This window comes from Hyperolius riggenbachi, chromosome 4, assembly GCF_040937935.1.
Source record: "Hyperolius riggenbachi isolate aHypRig1 chromosome 4, aHypRig1.pri, whole genome shotgun sequence".
Lineage (NCBI taxonomy): Eukaryota > Metazoa > Chordata > Amphibia > Anura > Hyperoliidae > Hyperolius > Hyperolius riggenbachi.
The window spans coordinates 449,960,278-449,978,613 of NC_090649.1; the positions used below are offsets into that span (position 1 = coordinate 449,960,278).

Consider the following 18,336-nt stretch of genomic DNA (forward strand, 5'->3'; position numbering starts at 1 on the left):
TGCCCGGACTTACCATCAAACGGCATGTACTCTATGAACCGCACCTCCAGTGGCTGCTTCTCTGTCAGCACTACAAAGTCCAGGAGCTCGTCCTCGTTTAGGCCGCGCATCACCACGCAGTTCACCTGCAAAGCCACACGGGGATCAGTGACCGCTCCAACCGATCATATAAATATAAACGTACACAGAATGATTATTGCTCCTGCATAGAAGGCGTTACTTGATAAAAAAGGAGATGATTTCTGATCAAGAAAACAAGATGCGACATACTTGTTAAAGAAGAACTCCGCAGTGCATAAGGCAAACTTATCCTTCAAGATATATTTAAAGGACTGTAAGGAGTCAGCAGGCTGACGCCGCCGGCCCTGTCGCTGATTCAGTTGTTGCCGTCCCTGCCGCTGACTCACATGCGTGCAGGGTGGCAGGCGGAGGACGCGTCTCAGTGTGCGCTCCGACAGTAGCTTGTCAGCTGATTAGCTGACACACTGAATTCCGATTGGTGGATGCTTGTATTTGAATCTGGTGAGCGCTTCTGTCTGTGCCCGTGATAGCCTATGCTGAGCTTGTAGCTGAGATTGCGCTCACACCAAGTGCCTTGTCTTGCTGCAGATTGGTCTGTCTCTTGACCAAGTTTCTTGTAGATTGGATTACCCGTTGCTGACCTGGATTGCACCTGACTACGCTTCTTCTGATCACCCGTTATTGACCTGGCTTGTCCCTGACCTCGCATCTGACTGGATTTCCTGTTGCCAACCTCGGATTGTTAAAGGACCTTCCAAGAGCGCTGCCTGCCCTGATCCCGGCCTGGCTTGACTACGCCTCTGTATTGTGATTCTACTGTCGTCTGGATTGCTTCAGTCCGTAGGCCTCAGGTGACTATTTAAGTGTACTGTGTTTGCTATACTTGCTGTGTTTGGTAAATGCTATTTGCCATGTTGTATGCTGCATCTACCTGCAGGGTACTGTAGTTTTTGTTAGGCAGGAGTGTACGCAGGTGTTAGGGCTGGGTTATAGGTCAGTCATATGAGTATACAGTCTGATCTATAGCAAGTAGCCAGACAAGCCTGACAAGGACAACTATCATGAAAACGTCTACAATTTAAACTACATGTGTATTAGTTGTACATTTGTCCTAGAGTAAAGTGCACTATAATTTTCTTTTTTCCTATGTAGCTGTGACTTACAGTAGCTAGTAGAAATCTTACAGATTTTGAACAAGCCCATATCCTTATGGGGATTTTCAGTACTTTCTTTATTCTCTTCCAAAGCACTCCCTGGAAAGAACGTTTACAATGGTGTTGGAAAGCCAGTCTCCTTCTGTGCACACTATTCTGGTAGTTGGCGTGCAGGCGGCAGGAGCAGCTCAACAGATTATGATCGGTTTCAGGCTGAAATCGATTCACAATCTGTTTGCAGTAAAGGCAGCCATACGATCCCTCTCTGATCAGATTCGATCAGATAGGGATCTGTCAGCTGGTCGATCTAATGGCAAATCGACCAGTGTATGGCTACCTTAAGTGACAGGATCATAGTAAAAAGTCATTTATAGTGCACTTTACTCCTTGATGAATGTATAACTAATACACGTGCAATTGACATTTTAGACATTTTCGTGATACTGGTCCTTTAAATGGAAAAAAGTTACAAAAAAAAAAAATCTACACATCTGCCGAAGCCAGCAGGTTTGCCCGCAACAGACTCGGATTATTTATCTTAGCACTTAGTAAAAAAGTCATTAATGCAAGAACGGTAGAGCGCTTGTCGAAGGGCCTCGCCGACTCCCAGCGGCAGAACTGAGCCAGAGCAGCGATATTACGGGAACGTGCTCTGCGCTGACTCGGAGGTGAGGGAGGGATTCTTGGCGGGGAGCACTTTTTACATTTTATCACATAATATTGGAGTAAGTCCGATAATAATGTCCTTTCCAGAGACGGGCTGTGTTTTCCGGAGGACAGCTTACCCAGAACTCCAGGGGCTGCCAGTAGAGGCCATCGTATTAGTAATAAGAGGAAGAACATGGCTGGTTGGCAGCGGCTGCGGGTGATGGAGCAAAATCCGGACTTTCGCTGTCTACAATTCTCCATCACGCAAGCCTTTACTCTGCCTGCTGTAATCAGCAACATCTGCAAGAACGCACCTGGCCGTATGTCAGCCCGCTACGCAGCCACTTAAAGTGAACCCAAGGTGAAAATAAACTGATGAGAAAAACAAGTGTATTTATCCTCCTAAAAATGACCTTTCTTTTTAGATATCCCATGGTTTTATTTAATATTTAAAACATTTACAAAGTAGAATAAATGTTTTGTTGTCTCTGCTCAGTGCAGTCTATTAAGTGTCCCTACAATGAAAATACATGAACTATTGACCCTTTTCTCCCCCTGCTCTCAGAAGTTGTATTCTGCCAGGAAAACTTTTATGGTGGTCATTTGCTTATCAGTGATGTTTACCAGGGATGCTCAACTTCGAATTCAACTGAAACCCGGATAGTTGTTATCCGGATTTCACCCTCCTAATTACAATCACCTGTGCGGGCGGGTCAATCTTACCTAACTGACATCTTCTTCGGTCCGTCCCTCGGCGCCTCCCACGATGTGGTCTAATCCGGCGTCACGTGACTATACACTTCCTCCTTCAACCTGGAAGGAGGAAGTGTTTGTACTCACGTGACAGCCGCGTGGACCGCATCGTGGGAGGCGCCAAGGGACGGACCGAAGAAGACGTCAGCTAGGTAAGATTGACACCCCCCGCCCAGGTGATTGTAATTAGAAGGGTGAAGTCCGGATAACAACTATCCGGGTTTCAGTTGAATTCGAAGTTGAGCATCCCTAATGTTTACTATATTCCCAACAAGCTACCGACAAGACAGAAGCTGCCACTGTCATGCCTGTAGACATAGTAGAAAATAATCTTATTTCTCAGCATCAACATGGGTTTACTAAAGACAGGTCCTGTTTGACTAACATGCTCAGCTTTTATGAGGTAGTGAATGCTAATATGGATATTGGGAATGCTGTAGATGTGATATACTTGGACTTTGCAAAGGCCTTCAACACTGTTCCCCACAGAAGTCTGGTGCAAAAGTTGAGGATGCAAGGACTGGGGAAGAGTCTGTGTTCATGGATAGGGAACTGGCTAATGGACAGAAAACAAAGAGTTGTGGTCAATGGATCGTACTCAAAATGGGAGACTGTTAGCAGTGGGGTCCCACAGGGGTCTGTACTGGGTCCAGTGCTCTTCAATTTATTTATTAATGACCTAGTAGATGCAGTAGTGAGCAATGTTGCTATTTTTGCAGATGATACAAAATTGTGCAGAATCATCAACTCTCAGGAAGATAGTGTCATATTGCAACAGGATCTGGATAGGATGGCTATATGGGCACATACATGGCAGATGAAATTCAATGTTGACAAATGTAAAGCCATGCATTTTGGTCGTACCAATGGTCTAGCACCATACAAAATAAATGGGATACAGTTGGGAACATCAAACTTGGAATAGGACTTAGGAGTACTCATCGACAACAAGTTAAATAATCGTACTCAATGCCAAGCCGCTGCAGCTAAAGCGAACAAAATTTTGGGATGCATTAAAAGGGTAATAAAAACTCGAGATGCTAGCATAATATTGCCCCTGTTTAACTCTCTAGTAAGGCCACATCTGGAATATGGAATTCAGTTCTGGGCACCACATTACAAAAAAGATATTGCAGTTTTAGAGCAGGTGCAGAGACGAGCTACAAAATTGATACGTGGGATGGAAGGTCTCGCTTACCAAGAAAGGTTAGATAAACTGGGTTTATTTAGTCTAGAGAAAAGACTTAGAGGAGATCTAATTAACATGTATAAATACATTAGAGGGCAATATAATAGCTTGGCGGATGAGCTTTTTGTCCCTAGGCCTTCTCAAAAGACTAGAGGACATGAGCTGCGCATGGAGGAAAAACGTTTTAGCCATTTATTTAGGAAAGGGTTCTTTACAGTAAGAGTGATTAAGATGTGGAATGCATTGCCACAGGAAGTCGTTATGGCAAACTCTATACCTGCATTTAAAGGGGGCTTAGATGCTTTCCTTGCGTTGAAAGACATCCATGGCTACAATTACTAGGTTATGCCTAATGATGTTGATCCAGGGATTTTATCTGATTGCCATCTGGAGTCAGGAAGGAATTTTTCCCTTTTGGGGCTAATTGGACCATGCCTTGTGGGTTTTTTTTCGCCTTCCTCTGGATCAACAGGGGTATGTGGGGGACAGGCTGGAGTTGTACTTTGTACTGGTTGAACTCGATGGACGTATGTCTTTTTTCGACCAAAATAACTATGTAACTATGTAAATTAAATCTTTCAGGCATTAAAATAAAAAAGTAAAACAGCCTGGTTATTAATATGTTTTGTACTGTACAAACACATGTTTATCTCATGTCACATCGGGTACACTTTAACCACTTTGTCCTCCTTGACGTATAAAAACGTCAAGGAGGACAGGCGCGCTCCCGCGGCCGATCCCGCGCGTGCACGCGCACTCCCGGCCGCGGAGTCGGTAGCCACGGAATCAATGTGTCGGGCTATGGAGCCCGATCATTGATTCCTCTCCCCCGCTGAAAAAGCGACAGCTTCTCTCGGAAGCTTCGCTCTTTCTGAAGCTGTGTCCCTCTAAGCGTACATTGTACGCTTAGAGTGAGGTCATGTAAAAAAAAAATCGAGATTGCCATCTTGTGGCCAAAAAGTAAAACTACAAGTAAATACCCAAAAACATTACAATACACCAATATTTCCCCAAATAAAACACTTTTATATCCCACCCTCCCAAAAATGCCCACATAAAATGTTTAATAAAAAAAAACAAAAACATTACTATAAAAAAAAAAAACACATAAATATTTACCTAAGGGTCTAAACTTTTTAAATATCTATGTAAAGATAAAATATTTCTCTCTATTTTTTTTTATAAGCTTGTAAATAGTGATGTATGCAAAACGGAAAAAATGCTCTTTTATTTCCAAATAAAATATTGTCGCGATACGTTGTGATAGGGACATAATTTAAATGGTGAAATAACCGTGACAAATGGGCAACAACAATACGTGGGTTTTAATTATGAAGGCATGTATTATTTTAAAACTATAATGGCCGAAAACTGACAAATAATGAATTTTTTCATTTTTTTTTTCTTATTCTTCCTGTTAAAATGCATTTACAATAAAGTGGCTCTTAGCAAAATGTACCCCCCAAAGAAAGCCTAATTGGTGGCGGAAAAAACAAGATATAGATCAGTTCATTGTGATAAGTAGTGATAAAGTTATAGGCTAATGAATGGGAGGTGAACATTGCTCGGATGCATAAGCTGAAAACGACTGAGATGTTAAGTGGTTAAAGGCCAACTCCGGGTAAAACCCCCCCAGCATTTTACTTCTGGGCGGCATGGAAACGCCGGAGAAACTCTTTTGGAGTTTTACCACCATCTGTGTCCATGTCAGATATAACTACCTTCACTTAAAAGTTTTACTGCCTTATGCGCCCCAATTGGGTATAACTACCTTAAAGGAATACTTAAGGCAAAAAAAAAAAAAAAATGACATTTACTCACCTGGGGCATCCCTCAGCCCCCCGAAGCTGGATGGTGCCCTCGCAGCCCCGCTCCGATCGTCCTGTCCCCGCCGGCGGCTACTTCCGGTTCGGCGACAGCCGCCGACAGGCTGGGAACGCGGCTGATTTTCCGCGTTCCCAGCTGCTGCTATCACCCTCTATGCTGCTATAGCGTCTATATATACACGCTATAGCAGCATAGAGGGTGATAGCAGCGGCTGGGAACGCGGAAAATCAGCCGCGTTCCCAGCCTGTCGGCGGCTGTCGCCGAACCGGAAGTAGCCGCCGGCGGGGACAGAACGATCGGAGCGGGGCTGCGAGGGCACCATCCAGCTTCGGGGGGCTGAGGGATGCCCCAGGTGAGTAAATATCATTTTTTTTTTTACTTAAGTATCCCTTTAACCACTTGAGGAATACACAGGCTTACACCCCCCTAGTGACCAGGTGATTTTTTACAATTCAGCGCTGCACAGCTTTAAAGTGGTCTAAAAGTCAGCATTTCTACTTAGCTCTAAAAGATTCCTCACAGCTTGAAAGCTACTATCCCAGAAAAAAATTCTAGCAGAACATCACTGAAATGGTTAAACAAAGCACTTTCTCCTGCTATTCAGCTTCAAATCCGCATCCAAAGTGGAGATAACAGTATATTTTTTACTTAAACACAAATGTATCAAAACTGGAATGTAAACAAACACTCTGTAAAAAGCTGTCTGCTTCAGGCACACACAGAGTTCAGAATAGCTCAATAGAAGATTTTCATATACAATAAAGTTATAATAGAAAAAAAAATAAAATGCAATGCCAGCTTTCAGGGCAAGATAAACTACAAAATGGAAACTTGTAATTTGTAGACAGGCAATAACTTATGCACAAAAGCAAATATGATAACTGTATGAGTAATACAAAGTAGGAATGTTATGTCACGAGTTTCAGACCACTTTAACGGTTTATTGAGTGGCCATACAACTTACCACCCAAATGAATCTTACCTCCTTTTCTTCCCACCAACATGGCTTTCTGTTGGTGGGATCTGATTGCTGTTGCGAGGTTTTTTTTTTTATAATCAATTTTATAGGTTTTTTTTTTTTTTTATGAATATGGCTATATTTTTTTATTTTCCCTTCCTCCCTCCAAGATCCACCACTAGCATCAGCCTATGAGAGGGATAAGATTGTGAGCCTTTCCTGGGGACAGCTCAGTGACAGAGCTACCCCCCATACAGCACTGCACTAGATCACAGCGCTGTACACATAATTTTGGCCATTTTTTTCTATTTACAGCCTGCCAGCGCCAATGGCGGCTGGCAAGCTGTTCGCAGCCCTCTCCTCTCCCCCCCTGCAGGGAACGCATGTGAGCGCTCGTTCCCTGCTAATCTTGTGATAAGCGAAATGACGCACTGGTGCGTCCTGGAAGAGTTAATAAGCCACTCTGCAGCCGCCATCCTGCGTTAGGTAGTCGCAGAATGGTTAGCTTTATTGCTCCACGGCTTTTGAAGTTATAACGTAATTGCGTACGAAACTGTGGTTAACAGCATGACACCCCTCACACTGGGCACCATTGCCTGGTGTCCCACCAACCCACACCTGCAGTTGAAAAGAATAGTGATGTAATTTCCTGTCAGCCCAAAGAAACTGCTAATGGGACTTTTGATGGCCAGAAAGATGCTAGTCAGATGGGGACATCCAATATCTAAGCTGCAGGCTGCCGCTACCCTGCGCACTGCCAGCAGAAGCCCCGCCTCTTGTCTACCAGCTTCCAGGACATGACATCAGTATTGGATACGGTTGCCAGGGATGACTGGACGTGTGTTAAGCCACAATCAGATCTCTGTATCCGGGCAGCCGAGTCCTGTATGCAGGCAGGAACAGAGGGGGTCTGTGTAGTGCCTTTTATTTACTTTATTTGAATAATCTAAATTCTTTACTATCAACCAAAGAAGATCAATGAGAGGCTAATAATCTCAACTTGCATGCACATTTCATGCTGACTATATGGGCTAATCAAAATGCAACTCTAAAGGGGCCCATACATTACTCGATTTGCAGATTGCCTGTACAGTCCACCCTGGCAGCTGTACCCAATGCTAATGTGCTGTCCTGTAAGCTGGTAGACAAGAGGCGGAGCTTCTGGTGGCAGTGGGCGGGGCAGCGTCAGTGTGCAGCTGATATATTGGACGCCCCTGTCTGACTAGCATCTTTTTGGCCATGTAGTTTTGATGGATTCCCAGCACAAATTGATAGAAACCATCAATCCGGCATGCTGAAAAGATCTCGCTCGAGAGTGCTCAGCTGGGTGCGAGGCGTTAGTGGCGTTTGTTTTCCTGGCAGTCCCGCCATTATATGTAAAAAGCACCTCCTGGACATGTGGTGAGTGTGCAGTGTAGTTTTGGTTCAGCTGTTCCCTGATGCGCTCCTCCTATGTCCCTAGTCTTCTCTACATCGCCACCGGGGGCGCCCGTACCTCGTGATCCCACCGCAAGTACTGCCGCCACATACATGTTCATGCTGAAATCTATTGGACATCTGAGTGCAGATGTGTGACAGCAATATATTCCTCTCTCATCAGATTCTGACCAAGAGGGATCTATCTGATGAATGAATCAGAATGCCAATGTATACACACATCCAATCTTGGTTGGCCAACTTAACCATTTCCATGTTAGTGTGAGAGCTTACCTGCACAATCTGTTCATAGTATTCAAAATCTGTAGCCCCTCATACTACATGAAGGTGGCAAAATTGACCAATCAGGATATGTGTACACACTTTAAACTGACACTGAAGCGAAAAAAAAATGATGATATAATGAATTGTATGTGTTGTACACATAAATAATAGAACATTAGTAGCAAAGAAAATAGTCTCATACTTTTATTTTCTGTTATATAGTTTTTTTTTTTATAACACTGCATCATTCTCTAATATTTGCAGTTTACACGCTACTCAGCATTCTAAATGAACAGAGCAGGCTAGTGACATTTTGAACTTTCCTCTGCAGAAAAACAAAACACAGTGACAGACACTTGCTATAATAAGCTTCAGAAGACGGAGCTCTCTGCAACTTTGAAAGTTGTGAAGCTCAGTAAAGCTCTTTTGCATAGGTAACAATTGGAGTTTCTTAACACTTCCAGTACTGGAAACAATATTTTCTGCTGCTAAATGTTTCTTAGATGTACTACACATACAAATCATTATAAGTTTATTTTAACTTCAGAATCCCTTTAATCATTGTCATTGTTTTCCAGTACAGGAAGAGTTAAGAAACTTCAATTGTTATCCATACAAAAGAGCTTCTCTGAGCTCTCGGTTGGCTACAATGCTGTTTTCTAAATCACTTATACATCAAAAACAGTGAAATACAACTTCACATAAGATTTTATTGCAGGGGGGTTCAAAGGGTCATTAGCTCTGCTCTGTTTCATAGTTTAAAATGCAGCATGTAGTTTGTAAACTGCATATATTATAGAATGATGCAATGTTTAAAAAAAAGCTATAAATAACTGAAAACAAAAACATGAGACTCTTTTCTTTGCTACTAATGTTAATTATCTGCACTACACATACAATTCATTATATCATTAGTTTATTTTCCGCTCCAGTTTCACTTTAAGCTGCAATTTGATTTACATTGACTCACTTTGACGGGATTGTACCCCAGATCCACAGCACGGCTGATGCCTTCCATGACTTTGTGGAAGCCTGTAGAACAAAGAGATAAAAGATTTAAGGGGCAGATTTACTTTATACCATACATATACAGTGGGATGCGAACGTTTGGGCAACGTTGTTAATCGTCATGATTTTCCTGTATAAATTGTTGGTCGTTACGGTAAAAAAATGTTGGTTAAGTATATCATACTAGCCGACCCGCGTCGTAGCATACGCCGCATCTTCGATCTATCTAATAGAGTACGTGCCTCAACCTTGAAGCAAGAAGAATAAAGGTGGGTACACACATCAGATAAAAGTCTTTGGAAAATCAAAGATCACACACCAATTTTACCCCCTTCCGTGTAGTATGAGAGCCATACTCTACACAGTCTATTTTATGGAGCTGAACTCCCCATCAGATAGAAATCTTTGCAGGATGCTGCACACAAAGATGCTGTACAGACACAAAAGATCAGTATCTGCAAAAGATCTGTTCCTGCAAAAGATCAGTACCTACAAAATACATTCATAGTCTATGATATCTGCAGATCTCATCTCACACCTTGTTTAACGGACAATCATCTGCAGATCAGATCAACCAGGATGGATCTTTGGATCTGCAGATGATTGTCTGATCTGCAGATGAATGTCCGTCAAACAAGGTGTGTATTATGCTGGGCATACATGGTACATTTTCTACCGTGTAATCGAGCCGCTGGCTCGATTCCCGCTCGTCCCCGCGGGCGCCCGGATCGATTCCCGCTCGTCCCCGCGAGCGCTTTCTTATTTTCCACTCGTTTCTTCTTTTGTCCCGCCCGCATCGAGCGCAGAATCGATCCGGCGGGGTATCGGACACGGCTCGATTACACGGTAGAAAACATACCGTGTATGCCCAGCATGAGATCTGCAGATATCATAGACTATGAATGCATTTTGCAGAAACTGATTTTTTTGCAGGAACAGATCTTTTGCAGATACTGATCTGTTGCATGTGTACAGCATCTTTGTGTGCAGCATCTTGCAAAACATTTTATCTGATGGGGAGTTCAGCTCAATAGAATAAACTGTGTAGGTATGGCTCTCATACTACATGGAAGGGGGTAACATTGGTCTGTGATCTTTCATTTTCCAAAGACTTTTATCTGATGTGTGTACCCACCTTTAGGCTTTCCATTAGAAAATGTATGCGTGCTCAAACACCAAGTTTAACCCTAGCAAGTCTGGCTTTCCAAATATGGCCTAATTGGCTATTCATGAGGCAATGCTCATGCAAATATGCATTTGCTTTCGCATGCCAAACTATGCAGGGTCAAAAAACTAATACCACAAAGCGGTCCCCCTGCGGGAATAAGTTCATGCTACATTAGCACTATCCAGGAGCGCCACGGGGAGGATTCCCAATGCCCCCCTTTTTATACAACCGGGGGGACCGCGGGGTCCCAGGCTCTCTCACTGCCTGGGAACCACAGCGGCACCCCGGAGGGGGAGGCTGGGTGGCGCAGCTGACCCCCCCCCCCCCCCCCCCCCCCAAGCGTGGCCAGCACCAGAAAGAGCCGTCCGCACCCACCTCCCAATATTAAAAACAGGCACTTACCTTAACGTCCATTGCGTTCTGTTACATGCGCATTAATTTTCTCATGGAAAGCATTTTTTGCAGTTTGTATCCTTTGGAGGCAGGTGGTGGATGGCTTGCTCCGGTGGTGTGAGCCCTGGAGTTAGGTGTCTGCGCTTGTCCTCCCCCCCCCCCCCCCCCAGAGTGTTGTATGTGAGCCAGCCCTGAGCTCTAAAGCTCAGGGTGACCCATGTTTCACTCCTTTCTCGTGTGGTGCCCCCAAGTTAATGCGCATGTAGCAGAATGCAATGGACGTTAAGGGAAGTGCCTGTTTTTAATATTGGGAGGTGGGTGCGGACGGCTCTCCCCGGCGCTGCCCACGCTTGGGGGGGAAGGGGGGTCGCCTGCGCCACCTAGCCTCCCCCTCCGGGGGATGCCGCTGTGGTTGTCAGGCAGTGAGAGAGCCTGGGACCCCGCGGTCCCCCCGGTTGTATAAAAAGGGGGCCTTGGGAATCCTCCCTGTGGCGCTCCTGGATAGTGCTAATATAGCATGTAGCAGTGTTGCTTGCGAATTTTCACCTAAGTCATTTTCGCATCGAAAATCCCGTTTTCGTTTTTGGCGAAATTTCACAAAAATCTTCAGAAATATTTGCGTTTTCGAAAATTCATTGTATGCGGATGCTTATGCCCTTATGCGGAAAAATGTCCACAATAATCCGCATGGAAATTCAGTCTATGCGGACGTTTATACGGAAAAATGTCCGCAATAATGCGCAAGAAACTTCTCTGAATGCGGACGCTAATGCTCTTATGCGGAAAATGTCCGCAATAATACGCAAGTAACGCGAAAATGACTGGCATTAGGCAAAAATTAAAGCGAAAAAATTAGATGGAAAATTTGCCTGTCAAAACGAAATTAGGCGAAAATTCTGTAAAAATTTGTCAAAACAAATTTTTGCATTTTCGCTCATCACTGGCATGCAGCAGGGCGACCGCTTTATTGGTTTTTAGACCCTGCATAGTTTGGCATGCAAAAGCAAATTTGCATGAGTATTGCCTCATGAATAGCCAATTAGGCCAGATTTGCAAAGCCAGACTTGCTAGGGTAGGCCTCTTTTCCAGGGACAGTTGATAGGCAGTAAATGACTCTCAAACTCTTACAACTGCTCACTACTGCCTGGTAACAGCTTGCTGCTGCCTGGTAACTGCTTACTGCTGCCTGGTAACTGCTTTCTGAGCACACAGTCCGTGGAAAAGAAGCCTTAAACTTGGTGTTTGAACACGCATAAATTTTCTCATGCAAAGTACTTCTTCTTGCTTGAAGGTTGAGGCATGCCCTGGGGGCGGGGCGCTACTTCTTCTTCTTGCTCGAAGGTTGAGGAACTTACTCTATTATATATATATATAGATAGGAGACACACACAGTGATATTTGAGAAGTGAAATGAAGTTTATTGGATTTACAGAAAGTGCGCAATAATTGTTTAAACAAAATTAGGCAGTTGCATAAATTTGGGAACCACAAAAAAAGAAATGAAATCAATATTTAGTAGATCCTCCTTTTGCAGAAATTACAGCCTCTAAATGCTTCCTGTAGGTTCCGATGAGAGCCTGGATTCTGGACCATTCCTCTTTACAAAACATCTGTAGTTCATTCAGGCTTGATGGCTTTTGAGCATGGACAGCTCTCTTTAATTCACACCACAGATTTTCAGTTATATTAAGGTCTGGGGACTGAGATGGCCATTCCAGAACATTGTACTTGTTCCTCTGCATGAATGCCTTACTGGATTTTGAGCAGTGTATAGGGTCGTTGTCTTGTTGAAAGATCTAACCCCGTCGCAGCTTCAGCTTTGTCACTGATTCCTGGACATTGGTCTCCAGAATCTGCCGATACTGAGTGGAATCCATGCGTCCCTCAACTTTGACAAGATTCCCAGTCCCTGCACTGGCCACACAGCCCCACAGCATGATGAAACCATATTTTACAGTAGGTAGCAGGTGTTTTTCTTGGAAAGTTGTGTTGTTTTTCCTCCATGCATAACGCCCCTTGTTATGCCCAAATAACTCAATTTTAGTTTCAGCAATCCAAAGCACCTTATTCCAACATGAAGCTGGCTTGTCCAAATGTGCTTTAGCATACCTCAAGCAGCTCTGTTTGTGCTGTGGGTGGAGAAAAGGCTTCCTCTGCATAAAGCATCTCCTTGTGTAAAGGGCGCCGAATGGTTGAACGATGCACAGTGACTCCATCTGCAGCAAGATGATGTTGTAGATCTTTGGTGCTGGTCTGTGGGTTGACGCTGACTGTTCTCACTATTTGTCGCTTCTGTGGAAGCTGTGGACAGCTGAAATCTCTGAGAAAACTTTCTGTATCCTTCCCCTAAACTATGATGGTGAACAATCTTTGTCTTCTGGTCATATGAGGGTTGTTTTGATACCCCATGTTGCTACGCTTCAGAGAAATTTAAAAGAGGAGGGAAACTTACAATTAAATCCCCTTAAATACTCTTTCTTATAATTTGATTTACCTGTGTATGTAGGTCAGGGATCACTGAGCCAAGGAGTTCCAATAATTAGTTCTAAAGGTTTTGAAATCAATAAAATGACTAATTTTATTTAAACAATTATTGAGCACTTTCTGTAAATGCAATAAACTTCATTTCACTTCTCAAATATCACTGTGTGTGTCTCCTATATGATATATTTAACTGACATTTTTTTATCGTAACAACGAACGATTTATACAGGAAAATCATGACGATTAACAACGTTGCCCAATCTTACGCAACTCACTGTACTAACTCCAGTATAAGCTTCCTCCTTATCATTATTGCAGTTATAAAATATGGATGATTTGGAAGCTCTCTGGAAGAGATTTGGAACCCTCTCGACTAGAGTGTCCGATTTAAAGCTCAGCCAGGTCATGGTCAATCTTTTCCCATCCCCATGGTTCAAAAATATATTTATGTCTATTGACCTCAAAACTGGTCTCATTCTACTATGAGGAATTAAGACTATGACCATGGTAGGATTAGATTGTGAGCTCCTCTGGGGACAGTCAGTGACATGACAATGTAATCTGTAAAGTGCTGCGGAAGATGTCTGTGCTATATAAATAGATAATAACATGGTAGGGCATTAGACTATGACTGGTAGGATGAGATCGTGAGCTCTTCAATGAAAATTCATCCACCTCTAAGGATGGTCAGTGACATGGCTAGATACACTAAAGTGCTGCAGCATATGTTGGTATACATACATATTATATATATATATATATATATGTATCCATAATACTTTTAGCCATAGACCCTGAACAAGCATGCAGATAAGGTGTTTCTGACTAAAATCTGAAGTTATTTTAAATCCAAGATGAAAAATATTCTCCGAGGAGAAAACTCAGGAGAAAAAGTGAATTGCATATGGGGGGGGGGGGGGGGGGGTCGCCTGCGCCACCTAGCCTGGAACAACCCTGCCAGAGACCAGAAATATCACCTGACGTCACTGACTGGAGACACAAAGCCAACCTGTGCTGGAATATCATCGCTGATATTCTGACAATGACCGGTTGTACCAGAACGCGTTCATAAATCTACAACTGGAAAGAGAGAGAGACAGCTAGAGAGAGACCGAGAGAACAAGAGAGAGTGATAGCGCGAGACAGACAGAGTGAGAGTGAGAGAGACCACGTGCTTTGAAACAAAGCACCAACAGCCAGCCTAGCCAAGACCACCAACACAGGCTGACAAAAGCCCAAATAAAAGGAACGAAAGAAAGCTGCAAGGACCTATACCTAGAGGCAGAGCCGGCCCTAGACTTTTTGCCGCCTGAGGAAAAAATGATTGCTGCCGCCGCCCCCCCGTGGGGGGGACCACCGCCGCCGAGCTGGAATGGGTAGCGGGCAGGGCGGGGGTATTGGGCTTAGCGGCGGGGAGGGGGGTCGGACCCCCCCCTCCCTCGCCTGGGTCCCCCGTCCTCCGCTCCCCTCCAGCCTTAAATAGATAAGAAGCGCAACTCGTAAGAGGCAGTGGGCGGGGAGGACTCACCTCTTCCTTGCTTGATCCAGCGTGCGCTCCACTGACGTCCCTTCCTGCAGCGCCGTCCACTTACAATACAGTGGGCGGCGTTGCAGGAAGGTGACGTCAGTGGAGCGCACGTTGGATCGAGGAAGAGGTGAGTCCTCCCCGCCCACTGCCTCTTACGAGTTGCGCTTCTTATCTATTTAAGGCTGGAGGGGAGCGGAGGACAGGGGACCCAGGCGAGGGAGGGGGGGGGTCCGACCCCCCTCCCCGCCGCTAGGCCCAATACCCCCGTCCTGCCCGCTACCCCTCCAGCTGGGCAGCCGGCTCCCCGCACCAACCGATGGGCGGATGCCGCCCCTAGACATTTGCCGCCTGAGGCAAAAGTTTCACCCCGCCTCATGAGCGGGCCGGTCCTGCCTAGAGGAGTGGAGAAGTGACATAAAGAACTCCCAGAAACTGTCTACCAATCACTACAGAGGGAGTACACAATGGCTCCATATCTGGAGATGCTACACCACCACAAAGACAGACAGACCTTGAGTCTATACCGTCTGAGCGCCCACAACCTGGAGATAGAAACAAGGCGGCACAGACATGGGGCTTGATTCACAAAGCAGTGCTAACCTACTTAGCACGTCTAAAGTCTTTAGACGTGTTAACCAGGGTGCTAAGTAGGTTAGCACCGGATTTCTCAATCAGATCGCGTGCAAAGTTTTGTGCGTAAAGTCCTGTGCGCGCGCTAAGTCCCATAGGCTTTAATGGGCACTTCGCGCGGAGCGCCCTGCGCTCTGTGCAGTGTGCGCATAAAGTTTTGCGCGCGAAAAGCTGGTTTAGACGTGCTAAGGGGGTTTTCACAGGCGTGCTAACAGTTAGCACAGCTTTGTGAATCAAGCCCATGGAAGCCCCAGGAGGAGACACTGTGCAGGCAATGTGACCAGGGGGTCCTGGAGGATGAGGCCCACTTCCTGCGACACTGCAGCAAATATACACCGTTGAGGACCGCCCACTTCCAGATTTCACCTCCACAGATGAGGAGAGGAAACTCTATATCCTACTGGGGGAAGAGGAAAAAACTGTGCAAATAGGGTAGAGGTAGAAAGAGACAGGCAGAAACAGACACAGTTAGAGAGAAAGACAGAGAGAGTGAGAGAGACAGAGTGAGGAGAAAAAGACAGAGACAGAGAGAGCGAGAGAGAGGAAGAGCGAGGCACACAGACAAATTGAGAGCACTGACTGAAAAACTCCGTCCCAAACTCTGGAAGAGGTCAGTCGAGAGAAACCTCAAGATAAGCATCTTCAGTAATGTTAGTTTTGGAGGAATTTATCACAAAATGTTCCCAAAGCCACTTATAGCAAAGAATGTAATGGTTTTCAGGATTAATTTAGTGCAGGCTGTGTCAGCTGCTGGGACGGGGGGGGGGGGGGGGGGGGGCTGTGCAGAGCCAGAGTCTGTTCCAGGGCTACACTGGAGTCCAACCATGCAATGTGCTGAGGAGAGGCAGAAAACGTGAACACAACAGGATAGAGAACACTGCTCACCAACAGGGGGCAAACTGACATTAACTGCTCACTAGAGATCTCAGAATGCAGCCTATCCAGTGTTCTCCCCAGAATTTTTTTCCAGCTGGATGGCATGACAAAATAGCCAGGTGGGGTGCAACATGGGAATACAGGGCTGGTGCAGTTCTGCTTGCAGCATAGGAGGAGGCAAGCCGATGACAGCCGGGTGCTAACCAAAATAAGCGCCCGGCTAAATGAGCCAAGGGAGAACACGGCAATCCATTCACTAGAGACTGGTGACATTACTGAGAATGCAGCCTATTCATTCACTAGAGACCTGTGACACCACTGAGGATGCAGCCTATCCATTCACTAGAGACCAGTGACATCACTGAGGATGCAGCCTATCCATTCACCAGAGACCAGTGACACCACTGAGAATGCAGCCTATCCATTCACTAGAGACCAGTGATATCACTGAGGATGTAGCCTATCCATTCACTAGAGACCAGTGACATCACTTAGGATGCAGCCTATCCATTCACTAGAGACCAGTGACACCACTGAGAATGCAGCCTATCCATTCACTAGAGACTAGTGACATCATTGAGAATGCAGCCTATCCATTCACTAGAGACCAGTGACACCACTGAAAATGCAGCTTATCCATTTATCAGAGACCAGTGACACCACTGAGAATGCAGCCTATCCATTCACTAGAGACCAGTGACACCACTGAGGATGCAGCCTATCCATTCACTAGAGGCCAGTAACATCACTGAGGATGCAGCCTATCCATTCACTACCACTAGAGACCAGTGACACCACTGAGAATGCAACCTATCCATTCACTAGAGACCAGTGACATCACTGAGAATGCAGCCTATCCGTTCACTAGAGACCAGTGACACCACTGAGAATGCAGCCTATTCATTCACTAGAGACCTGTGACACCACTGAGGATGCAGCCTATACATTCACTAGAGACCAGTGACATCACTGAGGATGCAGCCTATCCATTCACCAGAGACCAGTGACACCACTGAGAATGCAGCCTATCCATTCACTAGAGACCAGTGATATCACTGAGGATGTAGCCTATCCATTCACTAGAGACCAGTGACATCACTTAGGATGCAGCCTATCCATTCACTAGAGACCAGTGACACCACTGAGAATGCAGCCTATCCATTCACTAGAGACCAGTGACATCATTGAGAATGCAGCCTATCCATTCACTAGAGACCAGTGACACCACTGAGAATGCAGCTTATCCATTTATCAGAGACCAGTGACACCACTGAGAATGCAGCCTATCCATTCACTAGAGACCAGTGACACCACTGAGGATGCAGCCTATCCATTCACTAGAGGCCAGTAACATCACTGAGGATGCAGCCTATCCATTCACTACCACTAGAGACCAGTGACACCACTGAGAATGCAACCTATCCATTCACTAGAGACCAGTGACATCACTGAGAATGCAGCCTATCCGTTCACTAGAGACCAGTGACACCACTGAGAATGCAGCCTATCCATTCACTAGAGACTAGTGACATCACTGAGAATGCAGCCTATCCATTCACTAGAGACTAGTGACATCACTGAGAATGCAGCCTATCCATTCACTAGAGACCAGTGACACCACTGAGGATGCAGCCTATCCATTCACTAGAGACTAGTGACATCACTGAGAATGCAGCCTATCCATTCACTAGAGACTAGTGACATCACTGAGAATGCAGCCTATCCATTCACTAGAGACCAGTGACACCACTGAGGATGCAGCCTATCCATTCACTAGAGACCAGTGACGTCACTGTGAATGCAGCCTATCCATTCACTAGAGACCAGTGACACCACGGAGAATGCAGCCTATCCATTCACTAGAGACCAGTGACACCACGGAGAATGCAGCCTATCCATTCACTAGAGACCGGTGACATCACTGAGAATGAAGCCTATCCATTCACTAGAGACCAGTGACACCACTGAGAATGCAGCCTATCCATTCACTAGAGACCA

The 18,336-nt window shown here is 45.2% G+C and overlaps 1 protein-coding gene across 2 annotated transcripts in view; it reads right to left on the minus strand.

Moving 5' to 3' along the window:
* MOCS1 (molybdenum cofactor synthesis 1) overlaps positions 1 to 18,336 on the minus strand; it is an 87,176-nt gene that overhangs the window by 24,055 nt on the left and 44,785 nt on the right. For both annotated transcript variants that reach the window (XM_068232722.1, XM_068232723.1), the window contains exons 5-6: positions 9,222 to 9,283; positions 14 to 125 (exon numbers count right to left, since the gene is read on the minus strand). In XM_068232722.1, coding sequence (XP_068088823.1) covers positions 14 to 125; positions 9,222 to 9,283 — 174 coding nt within the window. The remainder of the gene's footprint in view (positions 1 to 13; positions 126 to 9,221; positions 9,284 to 18,336) is intronic.